General features: G+C 55.4%; 1 protein-coding gene across 5 annotated transcripts; it reads left to right on the top strand.

The window, feature by feature from the left end:
* The first annotated feature begins 1 nt into the window (after window position 1).
* On the top strand, window positions 2-8270 carry POLL (DNA polymerase lambda). 5 transcript variants are annotated; one of them, XM_011236025.3, is made up of 9 exons: window positions 2-66; window positions 921-1085; window positions 1834-2128; window positions 2317-2479; window positions 2863-3180; window positions 3930-4103; window positions 4674-4802; window positions 6855-7023; window positions 7368-8270. In XM_011236025.3, exons 2-9 carry the CDS (start codon window positions 971-973, stop codon window positions 7730-7732), a joined length of 1728 nt encoding a protein of 575 aa, XP_011234327.1. In that variant the 5' UTR covers window positions 2-66; window positions 921-970; the 3' UTR covers window positions 7733-8270. The 5 variants fall into 5 exon arrangements, with proteins under 5 accessions (XP_011234327.1, XP_034519051.1, XP_019664751.1 ...); XM_034663160.1 differs by lacking the exon at window positions 2-66 and adding an exon at window positions 75-394; XM_019809192.2 differs by lacking the exon at window positions 2-66 and adding an exon at window positions 75-451.
* The last annotated feature ends 7588 nt before the right edge of the window (window positions 8271-15858 follow it).

Raw genomic sequence — 15858 nt, 5'->3', positions numbered from 1 at the left:
TGCCCTTCTCCCCCACCCCCACTTCCCACCTGCCACGCCCTTCGTCCGCTCTCATTGGCTGCCCTGGTAAGTGGTTTACACCTGCCCACCCGCGGGTGACCCGCGGGGCCTGAAGTTGACCCCCACCGCGGACCGAATCGCCGCGGCGGGGAGGGGCTCTTAGGGCAGGGTCCGGACACTCCAGCCCTCCTCTCGTCCCCAGCTGGGAGTCCCTGGCGCGTGCCAGCTGCGGACTCCGCGGATGCCCCACAGCTGCCGGTCGTCTCCACCCCCAGCTGTGAGGCCGAGACTCCCCCAGTCTCGGAAGGCGCCCCACACCTGCTGCGGCCATGCCCATCTCCCCGCAGCTGCGGGTCTGAGCACCCCCGTGACGAGAGGCCCGCCACCAGGGCAGGTGTAGAGCGTTCCCCCGCCTCCCGAACACCCGCCACCACCAGGGTTTCCTCTGCTGGTCTGTGATGGGGTCGAGAACGATCATGTGGGCTTTCTACGTAGATTCCTCTCAGTCCTTCAAACCTCTCGGGAGCCCAAACCCTTTTAAAGATGTAGCTCCATTTCCTAGCCTGGCATCCCCTTTTGGTAAAGCCCTTTCAAAGTGGGATGCAGCAGGGCAGACACTGCAGTGAATCTTTCGAGCAACCCCTCTGAGCAGTATCATTTTGTACCCCTCAAGAGCTCCTCAGTAGTCCCATTCTTCCCCCTTATTTCCCCCAGTACCTCTGGCTTTGAAAGGCTGGTAAGTGCTATGCTAACCTGCTAAAGTTCATTCGGGTTTTGGGAGACATTCCCTCCCCCCCCCNCCCCCCCCCCCCCCCCCCCCCCCGGGAACTGAGCTACTGCCCCTAAAGCCTGGTCACTGGAGACGCCACCTCCATAGGCAAAAAGTTGGGTAATCTTAATTCTGGGTTTCTACATGACAGTTGCCCTGATCAAACCTAAAACCAAAAGACCGTGATCCAGCCATACCTCAATGGACCCTGGGGGCATCTTGAAGGCATTTCCCAAGCGGAGGAAAATTCATGCCAATCCATCATCAAAAGCACTTGCAAAGATTCCCAAGCAAGAAGGTGGAGAAGAAGCAGGAGGTGAGCAGATCCACTCTCAGAACCCTCATGTACTTGAACTCTCAGGCTTCCCATATTGTTCATTTCTAGAATCAGGTATTAGAGCTGATTCTGCCAGTCCATGGCCTACAGGTTGGTTTGTATCTTTGTTGCCCTGGGCTTGGGCCCCAGTCTTTGACAGGCCACTTGCTATGTTATTTTCTACCCCACCCCTGATTTCCATCAATCAGGAAATACTCTCTGGTCCCTAAGGAAATAACCAGCAGAACCCTTTGCTCTCCAGGAAGTGGCCTAAAAAGGGATGGGGGGGGCAGGAGACTCAGGTCCCCAGAGTTATGTTATTTTGCAGCCAAGTTGACAAATACATGACAGCTCATGTGGCAGGTAGGGGAAGGGAATATCTGTTAACACTGTGAGGCCTGTAATGGCAAGTCATATGTGCCTTAAGCTTTGTACGGAGGTGGGTGTCTATTAATACTTGAAAGAATAAGTGATCAAATGAACTGATATACAGGATACCTACGATGTGCTCTAACAGAGTCTACACTTTTCTGGGTTACATGAGGGAATAAGACATATCGAAATCCTTGCCCCTTACATCAAGTGATGGTTCATGGGTACAATTAACTGTAGTCTTGCAGCAGAATCCCCAGAAGGCTGGCTGTCTGGATGAAAGGAAAATGATCGTTTTGGGGCAAGGAATGTAAAGGGTTCATTTGGATCATATCTGACAGTTATGACAATAGGCATCTGGATGTCCCCTCCACAGAGTGGCTGAGCTCCCTGCGGGCCCATATTGTCCCCAGTGGCATTGGGCGAGCCCGGGCAGAACTCTTTGAGAAGCAGATTATCCAGCATGGTGGCCAGATATGCGCTGCCCAGGCCCCAGGGGTCACTCACATTGTGGTGGATGAAGGCATGGACTGTGAGCGAGCCCTCCGCCTCCTTCGACTGCCCCAGCTACCTCAGGGTGCTCAGCTGGTGAAGTCTGCCTGGCTGAGCCTGTGCCTGCAGGAGAAAAGGCTAGTGGACACGGCAGGATTTGGCATCTGGATCCCTAACAGGTGGGCTGGACCCTGTCTTCCCTCCGTGTTTTCTGGCAGCATCTTGAGCTCTCTTCTTGGGTTATTAAAAATAACTTTCATTGTCTTAATCAGACACATTAGAAAACCAAGATGTGAGAGGAGAGGATTGGGAGCAGAGGTAGGGCCAGGCCTTTGGGGTGTTAAACTTGCCATCACCATCCCTGCAGGTACCTGGACCAAGCACAGCTCAGCAAGGCAGACCAAGACTTTTCTGCGCCTCCTGGAGCCCATGAGGCTGTGCTCATGACAGCCCTCTCTCCTCCCCGTCCTCCCACCAGGCCTGTATCTCCTCCCTGGAGGATAGAGGAGGCCCCGAGCACCCAAGCCCAGGTCAGGAGCCTCCCAGCCCTCAGAGCTCCCTTCCCCTGGGAACTGGGTCACAGAAACAGGGAGGGCCTGGTGGTTGTTCAGGAAGTCCCAGGCCCCTGACAGAGGAAGGATCTCTTTATTGTGAAGCCACTTGGGTCTGCCCAGCACTCATGATGCCTGCATTTGCCCAGGCCCGCATCTACCACGTACCACTGGGGATTCTATGGCTGGCACTGGGAGAAGCCAAATGGAACATGGCCCCACAGTTAAGGAGACCCAGGTCTGATGCAAGAGACCCAGCCTCATTCCTGGGTCTGACTAGGAGACTCAGCCCACACCTTTGAGGAGCTCTCCTGGGGGCTGGGGACATGAATTTATCGTCTCTTCTCTTTCCTTACCTCAAGCCTGGCTATGATGATGAAACCAGCGACGGGGAAGAGACCCAGGTTAGCGCAGCTGATCTAGAAGCCCTTATCAGTGGCCACTACTCCACCCCCCTTGAGGAAGATGGTGAGCCTAGTCCAGCCCCTAAGGGCCTGGATAAGTGGGTCTGTGCACAGCCTTCGAGCCAGAAGGCGATCAACCACAACCCCCACATCACAGAGAAGCTGGAAGTGCTGGCCAAAGCCTACAGTGTTCAAGGAGACAAGTGGAGGGCCCTGGGCTATGCCAAGGCCATCAATGCCCTCAAGAGCTTCCACAAGCCTGTCACCTCCTACCAGGTACCTGGGAGCCAGGGCAGGGCATGCAGGGAGATGGGGGGCTTTCTGTTTACTGGGCACCAGTCACAAGTGGGGATCAGGTGGAGTGCTAAAGCTTTTATGATGTCTGAGACCTGCATAAAAGAAATAAAATGGGGAGATGGATGAAAGCAGATTGACAGAATCTTGATAATTACAGAAGCTGCTGACAGGTACTTGGGGGATTATCCTGTTCTCTCTACTATGGGAATTCTTCCCATAGTAAAAAGTTTTTAAAAAGACTCTAGAGGCCAACAGACCAGGGTTTGAATTCTGGTTCCCATCATTCACTAACTGTGTGATTCTAGGCAAGTTACTTAAACCCTATGAGCAATGAAAAGGAACTAAGACTAGTGAGAGACTCAAGTGCTCCTGGGAGGACCAAGTGTCATGCTCCCTGTGGTGTAGGACCTGATCGGAAGAAAGGCCTCAGTGAACGCCTTGCTTTTGCTGTTGCCATGGCAATGGTGACCAGTGTCACACTGCTGCCTTTTCTTTACTTCCTGTGCTGATCTCCGTTCCTCTCAGAACCAAAAGACAAGCGACCCAGCCCATCCCATCCAAACTTCTCGTCTTCACTTGTGCCCAGGCTCTACACAGCCATTAGCTGCAAACTGGCCAAGCTGGCTTTTACTCAGATATGTGCTAAAGGAGTCTGCTAACCCACTGCTGGCTCTGTGCCTCCCACCTTCTCACTCTTCTTTTCCTGTCTCTGCCTCCTCCTCCCCCAGGAGGCCTTTAGTATCCCTGGGATTGGAAAGCGGATGGCCGAGAAAATCATAGAAATCCTGGAAAGCGGGCATCTGCGGAAGCTGGACCATATCAGTGAGAGCGTGCCTGTCTTGGAGCTCTTCTCCAACATCTGGGGAGCTGGAACCAAAACTGCCCAGATGTGGTACCAACAGGTGACACCATGTCCCAGGACCCACTTCAGTTTTGCTCTTTCTCAGAAGTGTTGCCCCACAGTTCTCATACCTTGTGCTCTGATGGGAATGAACCAGGACTATAGGGAGACCACTTTTCAAGGGGACTAGGGCTCATGTAGACCCCTCTCCTGGCTCCTAGAACTGCCCTGTTGCCTGATAGCCTCAAGGCATTAATCTGATGGAGGCAGAGAGACAAGAGTGTTTCTCTGTCTCCCAGACCAGCAGGGGCCTTCCTGAGAAGACCAGGCCTCAGGGGTGAGTATCCAGATCAGTGGTTCCCCAGCCTGGCGATGCCCAGAATCCCCCAGACCGATGGACTTGAGAACCAGTATTTTAGGGTTGTGGCAGAGCTGGATTAGGCTGCGTCTCCCATGTTCCCTACCTTTCTTGAGTCCCGCAGATTACAGACCCAACCACTCCTGGGGTTGATCCTGCCTCAGGCCTTCCTTGGAATCTGGGGGTGATGGAAGCCTTGTGTATGTGCTCATTCACTGCCTCTCCAGTGGTCCTGGCTGCTCATAGCCTCCTCATCTGGCTTTTTTTTTCCAGGGTTTCCGGACCCTAGAAGATATCCGTGGCCAGGCCTCCCTGACTACCCAGCAGGCCATTGGCCTGAAGCATTATGATGACTTCCTGGAGCGCATACCCCGGGAGGAGGCTACAGAGATTGAGCAGACAGTAAGCAGAAGTCCCAGAGCAGTGAGGAGAGCCAGGCCTTGCTATAAGGTCAGGGCCTGGCTTGAGCTAAGAACACCTGATCCCTCAGCTGGGGAGCCAGGCGAGGAAGCTGTGAGACACCAGAGGTTGGGACCAATGGGAAGAGGGCCAGCTGAGACTGAAGCTGGAAGGGTGGGTGGCTGTGGTACAGAAGGGCTGTAACACCAGGTCTCTGGATTAGCGTAGACTAAGCATTGGTTTAGATGCTAGAGTGGTGTTAGGGCTGGCTTAGAGGTGGATTATGGTCAGAACTACTTAGGATATTGGGGTTTGAACTGGGTTAGGTCAGGGTAGGTCAGAGTAGAGTTCTTAATGTTCTTTGATTCACAAACTTTTCTGAGAACCTGATGAAAACTATGGACTCTCTGTCTCCAAAATCTGTGTACAAAGTTTTCTATCCCCAGATGTGCAGATCTTCTGAAGGTGCCCCCCCCACCCCCCGCCAACCTGAGGCTGGTTCAGGGTTTGGGTTCGAGTTGGTGTAGAAGCACCGTGCCAGTACGATTAGGTTAGGGGTCAGAGGAAAGCTTAGGTTGAGTTGAGTTAAGGTTAGGCCTGAATTTAGAGTAAGGTTTTCTTAGTATTGGTTGCTTTTAGTTAAGATTTGTCATTGTCCTAAAAATAAGATTTGGCCAACATTAGGGTTTGATTTAAAGTTGGATTTAGGGATTAAATTCACGTAAAACCTAGAGTAGAGAGAGACTAGGGTATATTTGGGGTTAGATATATCATTTGTTCAGTTGGTATCAGGATTAGGGGCTGGTTGCTGTGGGCAAGGTTTGCTACTTTGGGATCAGGTGTTGTTAAGGTAGGACTCTATGGAGACCCTGGCCCACTTTAGTTGAAATCAGCCTCCAGCTCTACTCTAGGCTATGGGACTGTGAGCCTGGCACAGGATGGATGGACAGGCCCTTTTGTCCACCCATCACCAGGCCTTGGTGCTAGTGATGACACCGTCACTCAGCCACGGTGTCTAGGCACAGAGAATGTCCCAGTGAGCCTCCAGCCCCCAGCCCATTGGAACAGCAGTGGCTTCCCACCTGGCATTTAAGGGCTCCAGCTTTAGGAGTTTTTGATGGGATTACTTATCCTGGGTCTCCTCCCATCCTCTTGGGAGGCTCAAGAAGGGAGTGAGGGGATTAGCAGAGCCTGGCCCGTCAGGAGAATTGAGGTGTCCTGGCCAAAGTATCCAGGGTCCCAGAAATCTCAGTGTCCTGGGGGTAAAGGCGTGGAGGCCATCTGCATATGAAAGGCTTCCTTGTTGCTGGGGTAGAGGTTAATGGGCTTACTCCCTCAGTGAGGGATGACCCTTCAGCTGACAGCCCCCTGTTTCTTGACTCCCTTTCCAAACCTCGAGCCTCCTTCCTCCAAGTAAGGGTGTGAACACTGGCTCAGAATTGCCTCCCTCTTTGCTTTTTTTTCCTTTTCCTTTACTGTAGGTATAGCTGTATTCCTGGGCCCCATTTCCCCCTAGGCCTGGGCCCAGGGCACCCTGCTAGCCACCTGCTTAGGCCTCAAGCCCCAACTCACACACTCTGCCTTTAGCTCCAAATCCATACCTGGGGCTGCTGAGACCTGGCAGAGGGCTTCCAGGCACCTGGCCCTTTGTCCTAAGTGGACAGACCTGGGCACATGGGTTGGGGCAGGGACCAAGAGAAGGTGTGTCTCTCTGCTCTTAAAGAACTCGAGGAGGAAAGATCAGTGCCTTCCCTCAGAATCCAAGTATACACCTCTTAGATCGCTCTTCAGGCTGAGTCTGGTGGCGGGAGCAGATTTTCTTCTCTTCTGTCCTAGTGAAGCTGGAGAACTGCCATTCCCCAGGGCAGACTTCTGGCATCTGCTCCTTGAGGCTTTCCCTCAGGCTTGTATCACACATCCGGGGATTGGCTTGGGGCATCAGCTGGACATGTGGGCTCCCGGGTCAGGGAAGTCTCTTGTACCGCCCTGGGAGAGGAACTCCTTGCAGGGCTTGAGGCCCACAGGCCCTCCCTGCTGCCCTCCGCTCTTTCCCAGGTCCGGGAAGCAGCTCAGGCTTTCAACCCCGGGCTGCTGTGTGTGGCATGTGGTTCTTACCGACGGGGGAAGGCAACCTGTGGTGATGTGGACGTGCTGCTCACTCACCCAGACGGCCGGTCTCACCAGGGCATCTTCAGTCTTCTCCTCGACAGCCTTCGGCGCCAAGGTATAAGCCCCGTCTCTGGGGGAGCAGGCTGGCTGGCGCAGTGCGGGAGGGCGACCCCCAGGAGGGAGAGCCTCAGAGTCTCAAGCTCTAGGCAGGAAGCAGGGGAAGGCTGCTTTGTGAGAAGGCCGCCTCTCCCTCATGGGGGGGGGGGACACGGGGAGGACACGGGGAGGAATGACTATGCATGGTTTAAAGAGGCAGGCCCAGAGAGGGCAAGGTCACCCAACAATGAAACTTGGGAGCTGGCAATGGAGGACCCAGGGGTGAACAGGAGAGACCCGGGAGGGCAGGGCAGCCCAGGGCTGGCTCCCCGCCCTCCCAGTGGCCTTCTGATGTTGCGCCAGGGTTCCTGACCGATGACCTGGTGAGCCAGGAGGAGAACGGCCAACAGCAGAAGTACTTGGGCGTGTGCCAGCTCCCCGGGCCAGGGCGGCGGCACCGACGACTGGACATCATCGTTGTGCCCTACAGCGAGTTCGCCTGTGCCCTGCTGTACTTCACTGGCTCAGCCCACTTCAACCGCTCCATGCGGGCTCTGGCCAAGACCAAAGGCATGAGCTTGTCGGAGCACGCCCTCAGCACCTCTGTGGTCCGGGACACCCAAGGCCTCAAGGTGGGACCTGGCCGAGTGCTGCCGACCCCCACGGAGAAGGATGTCTTCAGGCTTTTAGGCCTACCGTACCGAGAACCGGCTGAGCGGGACTGGTGACCTATGGCTGGGGGGAAGGGGGCGCCAAGCTGGACCAGCTGCCCCACCTGGCCATCCAGTACCGGGCTCCAGCCTTAGCGGGCTGGACCTCACCACGTCAGCCACCTGGGCCTGAGGGAGAGGGCCAGCCTGGCTCCCAGGAGCGGCCCGGCCCTCTCCTCAACAGGAGCAGACTGCTGGCCTACCTCACCACTGCCCCTGGTAGAGTTTTGTACACGGCCCCTTGCCCCGTTTTAAGCAAGAACAGGTGCCAGTGTGAAGCCGGCTTCCTGTGCTGAAGGCCCAGACACCCCCTCTTCCGTACCCATGGAGGGTCTGGCTGCTGGGGGTGGGATGCGAGCTGCAGGGGAAGGGGCAAACAGCTGTGACTGAGCATCCCCTAAGACCCTTTGGAGCAAGAGAATGCGCTACTCCACGCGTACTCCCTTTACCTGGCCCACTTCCTCTGCAGCTGGAGGTGTGGGGAGGGGGCACCTGAGGCTCAGTAAGGACAGCACTTGAAGGCCCAGAGGCCCAATAAAGTGCACTTGATGTTCGACTGCCTGGCATCTCTGAGCTGCTGCAGTCCCTGCCGGCCGCCCACCCGGGTGGGGATGGAGATGGGAGCTGAATGGGAGCCCAGAAAGGCAAGTTAACGGCTCTCCAGTTGGGCTGGCCTGAGTCAGCTCCTGAGCTCGGAAGGGGGCAGGTGTGGATGGGTAAGAGGGAGAATTCATGAAGTCAGGCCTTAGGAGCGCCTGTTTCCCTCAGCAGCTCTTGTGGGCCCTGCCCTAGAACAGGTTATCCGGACATAAACAGAGGTGACAAGACTCATTAGGAACAACTAAATGGTGACTTGTGTGCCACCAACAGTGCTGAGGCAGTCAGAGAAGGTTGCCTGGAGCAGGGGAGGGGCAGGCTGGCAAGGAAATTGCCCGTGTGTCTGGGGACAACTAAAGAACGTGCTTTAGAGAGGATGCTTCTGCCGAGTCAGGAGGAGGCCAGACTCGGAGGACTGGGAGACAGGCTAAGGGGCTTAGTTTGAGAGAGCAGATAGGAGCAAGTCCAGCTGGCGGGACTGGGATGGTGCTTGGAGGTTGGACCTTGCAGGATGGAGAACTTGGTGAGGGGAGTGGAGGGTGGGGAAGAAGGTTTGGGCATACCAACTATGAAGAACAATGGGCACCGGCAGGAGAAGGCGGCCGTGTTGGAGGAGCCTAAGGAGGCCTGACGGCTGGGAGGCAGGGCTGGGGGCCAGGCCACCATCACTCTATCCCTGAGCCAGAGTTGTCCCTGGCCAGACTGAATGAATGGTAAGCAGAATAATGGTCCCCCAAAGATGTCCACATCCTAATCCTTAGAACCTGTGAATGTGTGACCTTGCTTGGCAAAAGACACTGTAGATGTGATTAAGGTTAAGGATTTAGAGATGAGATGATCCTGTGGACCCAATCTAAGTATGAACCTTCAAAGTGGGAAACCTGCACAGAGAGATATGACAACAGGAGGAAGGTCAGAGCGATGGGATGTTTCCGATTTTGAAGATAGAGAAAGGGGGCCGCCAGCCAAGGGCTGTGGGCAGCGGGGAGAGGAACCAGGGGTTGAAGGGGTGCGGGGGGAGCTCTGAGGACGCCATGGAGGACATCTCCCGAATCCAGTGGCACCAGGTAAGGGGGCCGCCACTCGCTGCTTGAGTGGCTGTGGAACCTCACCTGGCCCGTGGCTCTGCAGGACTCTGGCCTGGCCCTGACTAAGCAGGCCCACGACCCTAGACACACTGGTCCTGCCACAGCAAGACACCCTCCCCCACTGGGCTCTGGTCCCTCAGCTGAGCTGTCACTGTGCTTGTCTGTTCAGCTGCAGGTTCATTTGCCTGTGTGTCTAATGCGCATTCCGGGTGCGTGCCGGTGTGCTGCGCATTCAGGATTTTGTATCAGTATGTGTGGGCAGCCCCACATACGTGTCTGTGTGCGCACTGATCCGGACCTCTGTGGGCATGCCCCTGTGTTGTCAAGGGCTTGGGCAGGGCTTGGGGGCTGCAAAGGCCGTCCCTGGAGTCCCCTTTAGCGCTGGGCAGGGACGGCAGAAGGTGGTGGAGCTGGCTCTGGACTCTGGGTCTCCGTGTCCGTGGAGGGGGGCCGCAGGGCGGGCCGCCTGCGTCAGCCTTGAGCGACCATCAATAGCGCGCGGTTAATTAATTTGATGGGAACAGCAGGGACCGCCGTTTGCATTTAGTGAAGTTCCAGGAACTTCCAACCTCATCTTCATAATTGGCCTCATAAATTGTAAGAAAGAGAGAGATCAGCAAAGCGGGAGGGAGGAGGGGCTGCCCGTCCGTCCTTATTTAATTTTATTGCTGAAATTCATCTTTTTAGCCTCCTCCGGAATCGGCTCTCCCTGCCGGATTTGCCTAATCATGATAAATTAATATTCATTTCCCCGCCTCTTACCCAGCTCCCGCGCTTGGCTGGAGTTGGGGAGGGTCTCCTTCCAGCCCCTTGGCCAGGCCTTGGTGGGAGCCCTGAAGTGGAGCTTGTGTTTAGAAAAGAATGTGGAGCCTGGGGAGGGCTGGACGGGAGCCAGGGAGAACTCTGTTACCGTAGGGAGATGGTGGGGGGGTGGGATTCAGGGTGATTGACTGGGGCTCCCGGATGAGGGGCTCCAGGGGCCCCCTGCCGGTCCCCGGGCAGAAACAGCCCAGAGGGTCCAGAGTGTGAGGCTCTGGTTCCCCTGCCCAGCTAGGGTTAGGAGGGAGGGGCAGGAAAAGTCTGAGAAGGCCCTTTCGGAGACCCAGAGGCCCAGACTGGGGGCAGACAGGATGGATTCGGGAGATGGATTTTGAAGGCTAGTTCCAATGGAGGAGCTGGCCTAGGAGGAGGGTTCGCTGCCCGCCTGACCTGGTCTTTGCCCCACAGCCCTGCTGACGAGGTGCAGGCCACCTTGCCCTGGACAGACTCCAGTGGGGACCTGGCCTCCTCTGTGGGGCCCCACAGGTGTCCATGGGCTCTGGCCAGCAGAAGTGGCACCTCCGCTTCTCTACAGCCTAGGCCAGCTGGGTGGCTGACCTCTGACACTGGGTACGTTGGCTAGGCCATGGGATTGCCCCAGCTACTGCTCTTCCTTGGTGAGGCCCTTTCCCGAGGCCTGCAGCGGGGGTGCTGGGAGGCTGATGCAGACCTGCTCTTCTCAGTGGGGCCCCACAGTCCAAAGGGGCAGAATTCTCTGCTTCTTGAATCACAATTAGTACGTCAAACTGGGAGGGATTTAGACTGTACCCAGCTCTTGCCCTATGGTACAGATGAGGAAACTGAGGACCAGAAGTGGGAGGTGACTGGCCCAGCCAGGGTCTCACAGAAGTTAGGGGGGTGGGACTAGGAGAGAGGGATGCTTTCACAGCCCTCTGGAGGCTGGGTGTGGTGGGCAGGATTCGAAGGAAGACCCTCAGTGACCTTTACCCCCTCTCTCTTGAGTGTGGCTGGAGCCTTTAACTATGATGAGGTATTATTCCCACAGTTATGTTACCTTATATGGCAAAAGGGAGCTGATCCGGGTGGGCCGAGTCTAATCCTGTGAGCCCATTAAAAGCAGAGTTTTCTCTGGCTAGTAGCCAAGGGGCAGTCAGATTCGAAGCATACGGAGGAGTCAACACGTCTTTGCTGGCTCTGAAGATGGAGGGGGCTGCGTGCAAGGACCAGGGAGAGTCCTGGAGGAGCTGAGAGTTGCCTCCAGCTGACAGCCAGCAAGGAAACGGGGGCCTCAGTCTTACAACCACTAGGAACTGAATTCTGCCAACAGTGAGAAGGAGCAAAGAAGCCAATTTTCCCCAGAGCTTCCAGGTGAGAACCCAGCCCACCCAACACTTTGATTTCAGCCTTGTGGGAGTGTAAGCAGAGAATTCAGCTGAGCCTTCCTGGACTTCGGCCTAAAGAACAAGATAATGACTGGATTTTGTTTTAGGGGCTGAATTTGTGATGATTTGTTCTGCAGCAATAGAAAGCTAATACACAGACTTAGGGGAAGGTTGCCTTAGGAGGCTTCTATGATGGGAAGGAGGAGCTGAAGCTGGAAGAAGTCTAGGGCTCTATTTTAATGCCATTTCCCTTCCCCCGTATTCCCACTGGGCAGCAATTGACTGGAGCTGCTCCCCAGCTGCCGAAGTTCTCACTGCTCCCTAATGTTTTATCTGGGACCCAGTCCTTATAAGCATTTCAATCTGTGACTCCTGCCAGGTGGAGCCTGGACCCCGAGTTATGAGGAACAGGGGTTCACCTCTCACAGGAAAGGGTCCTTGACAGGAGGAACTTCTATGGAATTGGCTCACGCAGAGCCTTCTAGGATGTAGAGAGAGGCAGGCTGATTAATTCCGTATACTTGCAAACCAGACATTCCTTCCCTACCCCAAACCAGAGTTTTAAAAAATATTTATTCATGGAGCCTGGGTGGGTGCTGGAAGAAGATATTTTTGATTCCTACTGGAAGGCACTAGCTTCTCTATAGGTTGGAGAAGACCAGTTGACATTTTCAAGTTATGGAAAGAGTCTCCATTGAGGAGACCCAGGTTAGCGGCACCGCATTTCTGGTTTACTTTAGCAAGATTTTAGCAGTGTTTATTAAGGCCGGCCAGTCCATCTCTAGCCTAGGCCTGCATATGGGTTATATTCTGTAACCTTCCCAACAGCCTCATGGATTGTTGTATTAGCCTCATTTTGCAGATGAGGAAAGTGAGGCCCAGAGAGGCATTCACTTGTGCTAAGTCACACAGCACGTGAGGAACAGAGCTGGAGTTTAGCTTTGATCTCTGTGACCCAGAAAGCCCAGCTGGTTTCCCTGGCTCCTCTCTAGCCAGATCTCACAGGGCTTTCTTTCTAACCTCTCTCTCCCCTTCTCCCATGTATCTAAAGCAAAGAGACCTAAGTTGTCAGTCTGTGGAGGGTTCCTAATATTGATGTTGGAGGACATGGTCCCTGGACCCAAAACCTGGGGTTTTGAATCAGCAAATGCCTACTTGCCCTGAGATGGGACCCCTGACCTCTAACCTCCATTAGGGAATTAGTGGTGTGGGGGGCACAGACTCTAAGCTCCAACCCTGCTGGGAGCAGGGGTCCTGGCTCTATAGGTCACATATATCTCTATACATGCCTGATAGATGGCCCCTACCCATGTCCCTGCACATACCCGACTCCTCCCTGTCAGCCCCGTGCATGCCTGACTTGATCTCACATGGGCTCCACACAGGGCCTGATGGGTGCCCAGCCTGGCCTGAGACCCCCCCTCCACTTCCGCCAACTCCAGACTTCCCCTGAGGAATCTTCTCTCATTCCTGTGACCTTGGACTCAGTGATGCATGGGAGCACTTTGACAAGGGCCTCTGGTCAGGCCACCCTACCTACCTGCCAGGCCACACACCCACTGGAAAGGAATCACCCCCCTGGCCTGTCCCTCTTCCCCCAAGCTGCCTAATGGGGAGAGAGCCCAGGACCCTTAGTGTCTGACCCCAGGAGAGAGGACCCTAGAGGCCATGCCTTTCCTCTCCCTGACAGAGAACAGTCCTGGAGCTCGGGGCAGCTCCAGCTTCTCACCTCAGCAGCAAAAGACTGCAGCCCCCACCTCAGAGATTCTGAGAGCCGGTTCTCCACCCCCACCTTGAGGGCCTCTATGACCCTTCCCCACCCAAGTGCCTATGGAAGCTGCAGGACCAAGTGAAGGAGGAGGGCTCAAGGAAGATGCCTTAGAGAAGGCTGACTTGCTGCCCGGTCTGCAGTACGCAACCACGCAGCTTCGCAGTCTCCTGTGAAGTACAGACTCGGACCACAAACGCGCCTCCAGAGCCTGGCTCCATAGGCAAGTGGAAAGCTCTCTCTTCTCTATGCTTCAAGTTCTATTTTTCTGGACCTCACTCCCTCCACCCCGTAGGAACAATCAGGCTTCTCTGGGATCTGGAATGGGAGCGGCTATTCCGATTCGGGGGTGGAGAGACAAGAAATGCTCCAGGGGTCATCTTCAAGGACAGGGGCGTCGCCGCAAATGCGTATCCTGCCAGGGGCCTTGGGGTGGGCTGGGCGGCTGCTACCAGGTGTACAGGGCGGGGGACGGGGCAGGTATTGAGGCCGACGGCCGCGCTTCCCGGAATGCGCCAGCAGAGGGCGCGCGAGGACCAACGAAGAGGACCGGCGAAGAAGCCCGGCGGTGTGCGAAGGCCGGAGGCAGAGAGGGCTCCGGGTACCTGGAGAAAGCGCCCAGGGAGCTTCTCCGGGATTGGGGAAAGAAAGGAGGAGGATAGGGCTGGAAGGGTTGAGAATGCGCTGTCCCTACGCGGCCCCTCGCTCCTTCTTCGGAGGCGGCCACTGGGGATGTGGCCTAGCGCCTCTCCTCGGATGGGTAGACCCTCCCCATCACCCGGCAGGAATGGTGACCGTGATGCTGAATCGATCGGGTGGGACCCTTTCGCCAGACTCACCTCTGGTCCAGCTTCTCTGCCTCAGTTTCCCCCTGGGTGAGTTCTGTCCTTGTTCCTGAAAGTTCTGAACTGGGAGACCAGGTGGGGTGAGACGACTCAGTAAGAAGGTACCAGTTAGACCAGTTCCTCCCCACAATGCCCCCCGCCCCCATCTCCCTTCTCTCCCCAACCTGTACTCTGGTTGTACTCTGGGCTTGGGAAAAAAACAGAAAAAGTTGGGGAGAGGAGAAAAGAGTGAGTGATGAAGTAAGAGGTGGCACTGGAGAAGCAAATGGAAGGGAAGAGTGGAGTGGGAGGGTGGTAGTGGCGGGGGTGGGTATGAAGAGGGGCCTAGCCTCTCAGCTGAAGCCCTCCCAGGGCTTGGGCAATCTATGACTCTCCCGGCGGGTGGCGCTGGGGGCTGAGCTCTCCACTGCATCCCAGGAACCATTGCTCTGCCTGGAGCCCTGCTCCAGCCGCCAAGATTTATAGCTGGGCCAGGCCCAGCGACCTTGGACGGATAACTAATGACGGGTCAATAATGCAACAGAAAAAGTGAACTGGTAAGGGAGGAGGGACGAGGCCCATTAGCCGGCATTTTCTTTCTAATCCTGGTGCCTCTCACTGCAGTCTCTTTGCTGGGGGTTTCCCTAAGGGCCTCTTGATAGGTCTGAAAGGTGATGGTTAACACAGCTAAACTAGGAGAGGGGGAGGAGGAACCAGAACACATTGCAGAGACCCAAAGTGGGTCCCATGACAGTGAGGGAGACAGGTGCCCCAGTCCTGGGAATTGTTCCCACAGCCCACATTCTGTAGACAGGAGAAAGTCACATGTTGGGGAGCTGAAGTTAGCAGGTCAGTTCCTGTCGGGCAGAAGGCAGGGCGTCCTGGGAGAGAAATAGGGAGGAACCATGGTGCCCCCCCATCCCCTCCACCTCCTCCATCTAGCTCCCTCCCCTGGCCCATATCTTTGGAGGTGTCCTCTGCCTCCCCTCGCCCCAAGTTACCCAAAGTCAGAGTGTTTACTTTAGTCTGGGGGCACCTAATATTTGGCCGGTGTCCCCGCTTGTAGGTGGGTTGGGGGAGGCAGGGAGGGGCCTGAATCTCAACCCTTAGGGCATCTGTTTCCTATCGATAGTGGACCAAACAAAGCCTTTTCCTCCCAGGCTAGCAACTACCCTCCCCCTCTTTGAGGTCACTGGGTCATCCTCTGGGTCCCCAGTCTATCTTTGACACCCCAGGAACCCCAGAGTTGAGAGGAAGGAAGCAATTCTCTCAATACCTGACCTCACAGATTAGATCTCCCCTAATAATCTCTGTGGGCATCAAGGTGATTGTATAAATGCTTTTATACCTTATAGTCCCATTTGGTGGATGAAGTTGAAGCTCAGAGGCATAGTCAGCAGAGGGAGGAGCTGAGACTTGAATTCAGGTCCTCTGGCTCCAAATCATAGCCTCTCCCTAGCCTGTCACCCAGGGTCCTGGGCTCCTCCCCCATCAGCTCATCCTGAACTCCTGCCCTGCTTTGTCTGCAGAGGAGATACCCAATGAGGAGACCACTGAAGCAAGGGTGTTCTTTTGCCAAAGTAGACACTGGGTAACAGAACGACCCAGAGTATAGGGTGGTGACAGTGGGATAGGGGAACATATTTGGGCTGCATGTACCCCTCATGTTGGGGGACTGGATGCCCAGTGTGTGTACATGTGTGGA

Source organism: Ailuropoda melanoleuca, chromosome 6 (genome assembly GCF_002007445.2).
Source record: "Ailuropoda melanoleuca isolate Jingjing chromosome 6, ASM200744v2, whole genome shotgun sequence".
Lineage (NCBI taxonomy): Eukaryota > Metazoa > Chordata > Mammalia > Carnivora > Ursidae > Ailuropoda > Ailuropoda melanoleuca.
This window is presented reverse-complemented; position numbering and strand designations above follow the sequence as displayed.

Coding starts and splice junctions, on each gene's coding strand:
- POLL (XM_011236025.3), top strand. CDS start 971: ATGGACCCTGGGGGCATCTTGAAGGCATTTCCCAAGCGGAGGAAAATT. Junction 2,480..2,862: donor CCCCGAGCACCCAAGCCCAG/GTCAGGAGCCTC, acceptor CCTTACCTCAAG/CCTGGCTATGATGATGAAAC. Junction 7,024..7,367: donor CGACAGCCTTCGGCGCCAAG/GTATAAGCCCCG, acceptor ATGTTGCGCCAG/GGTTCCTGACCGATGACCTG.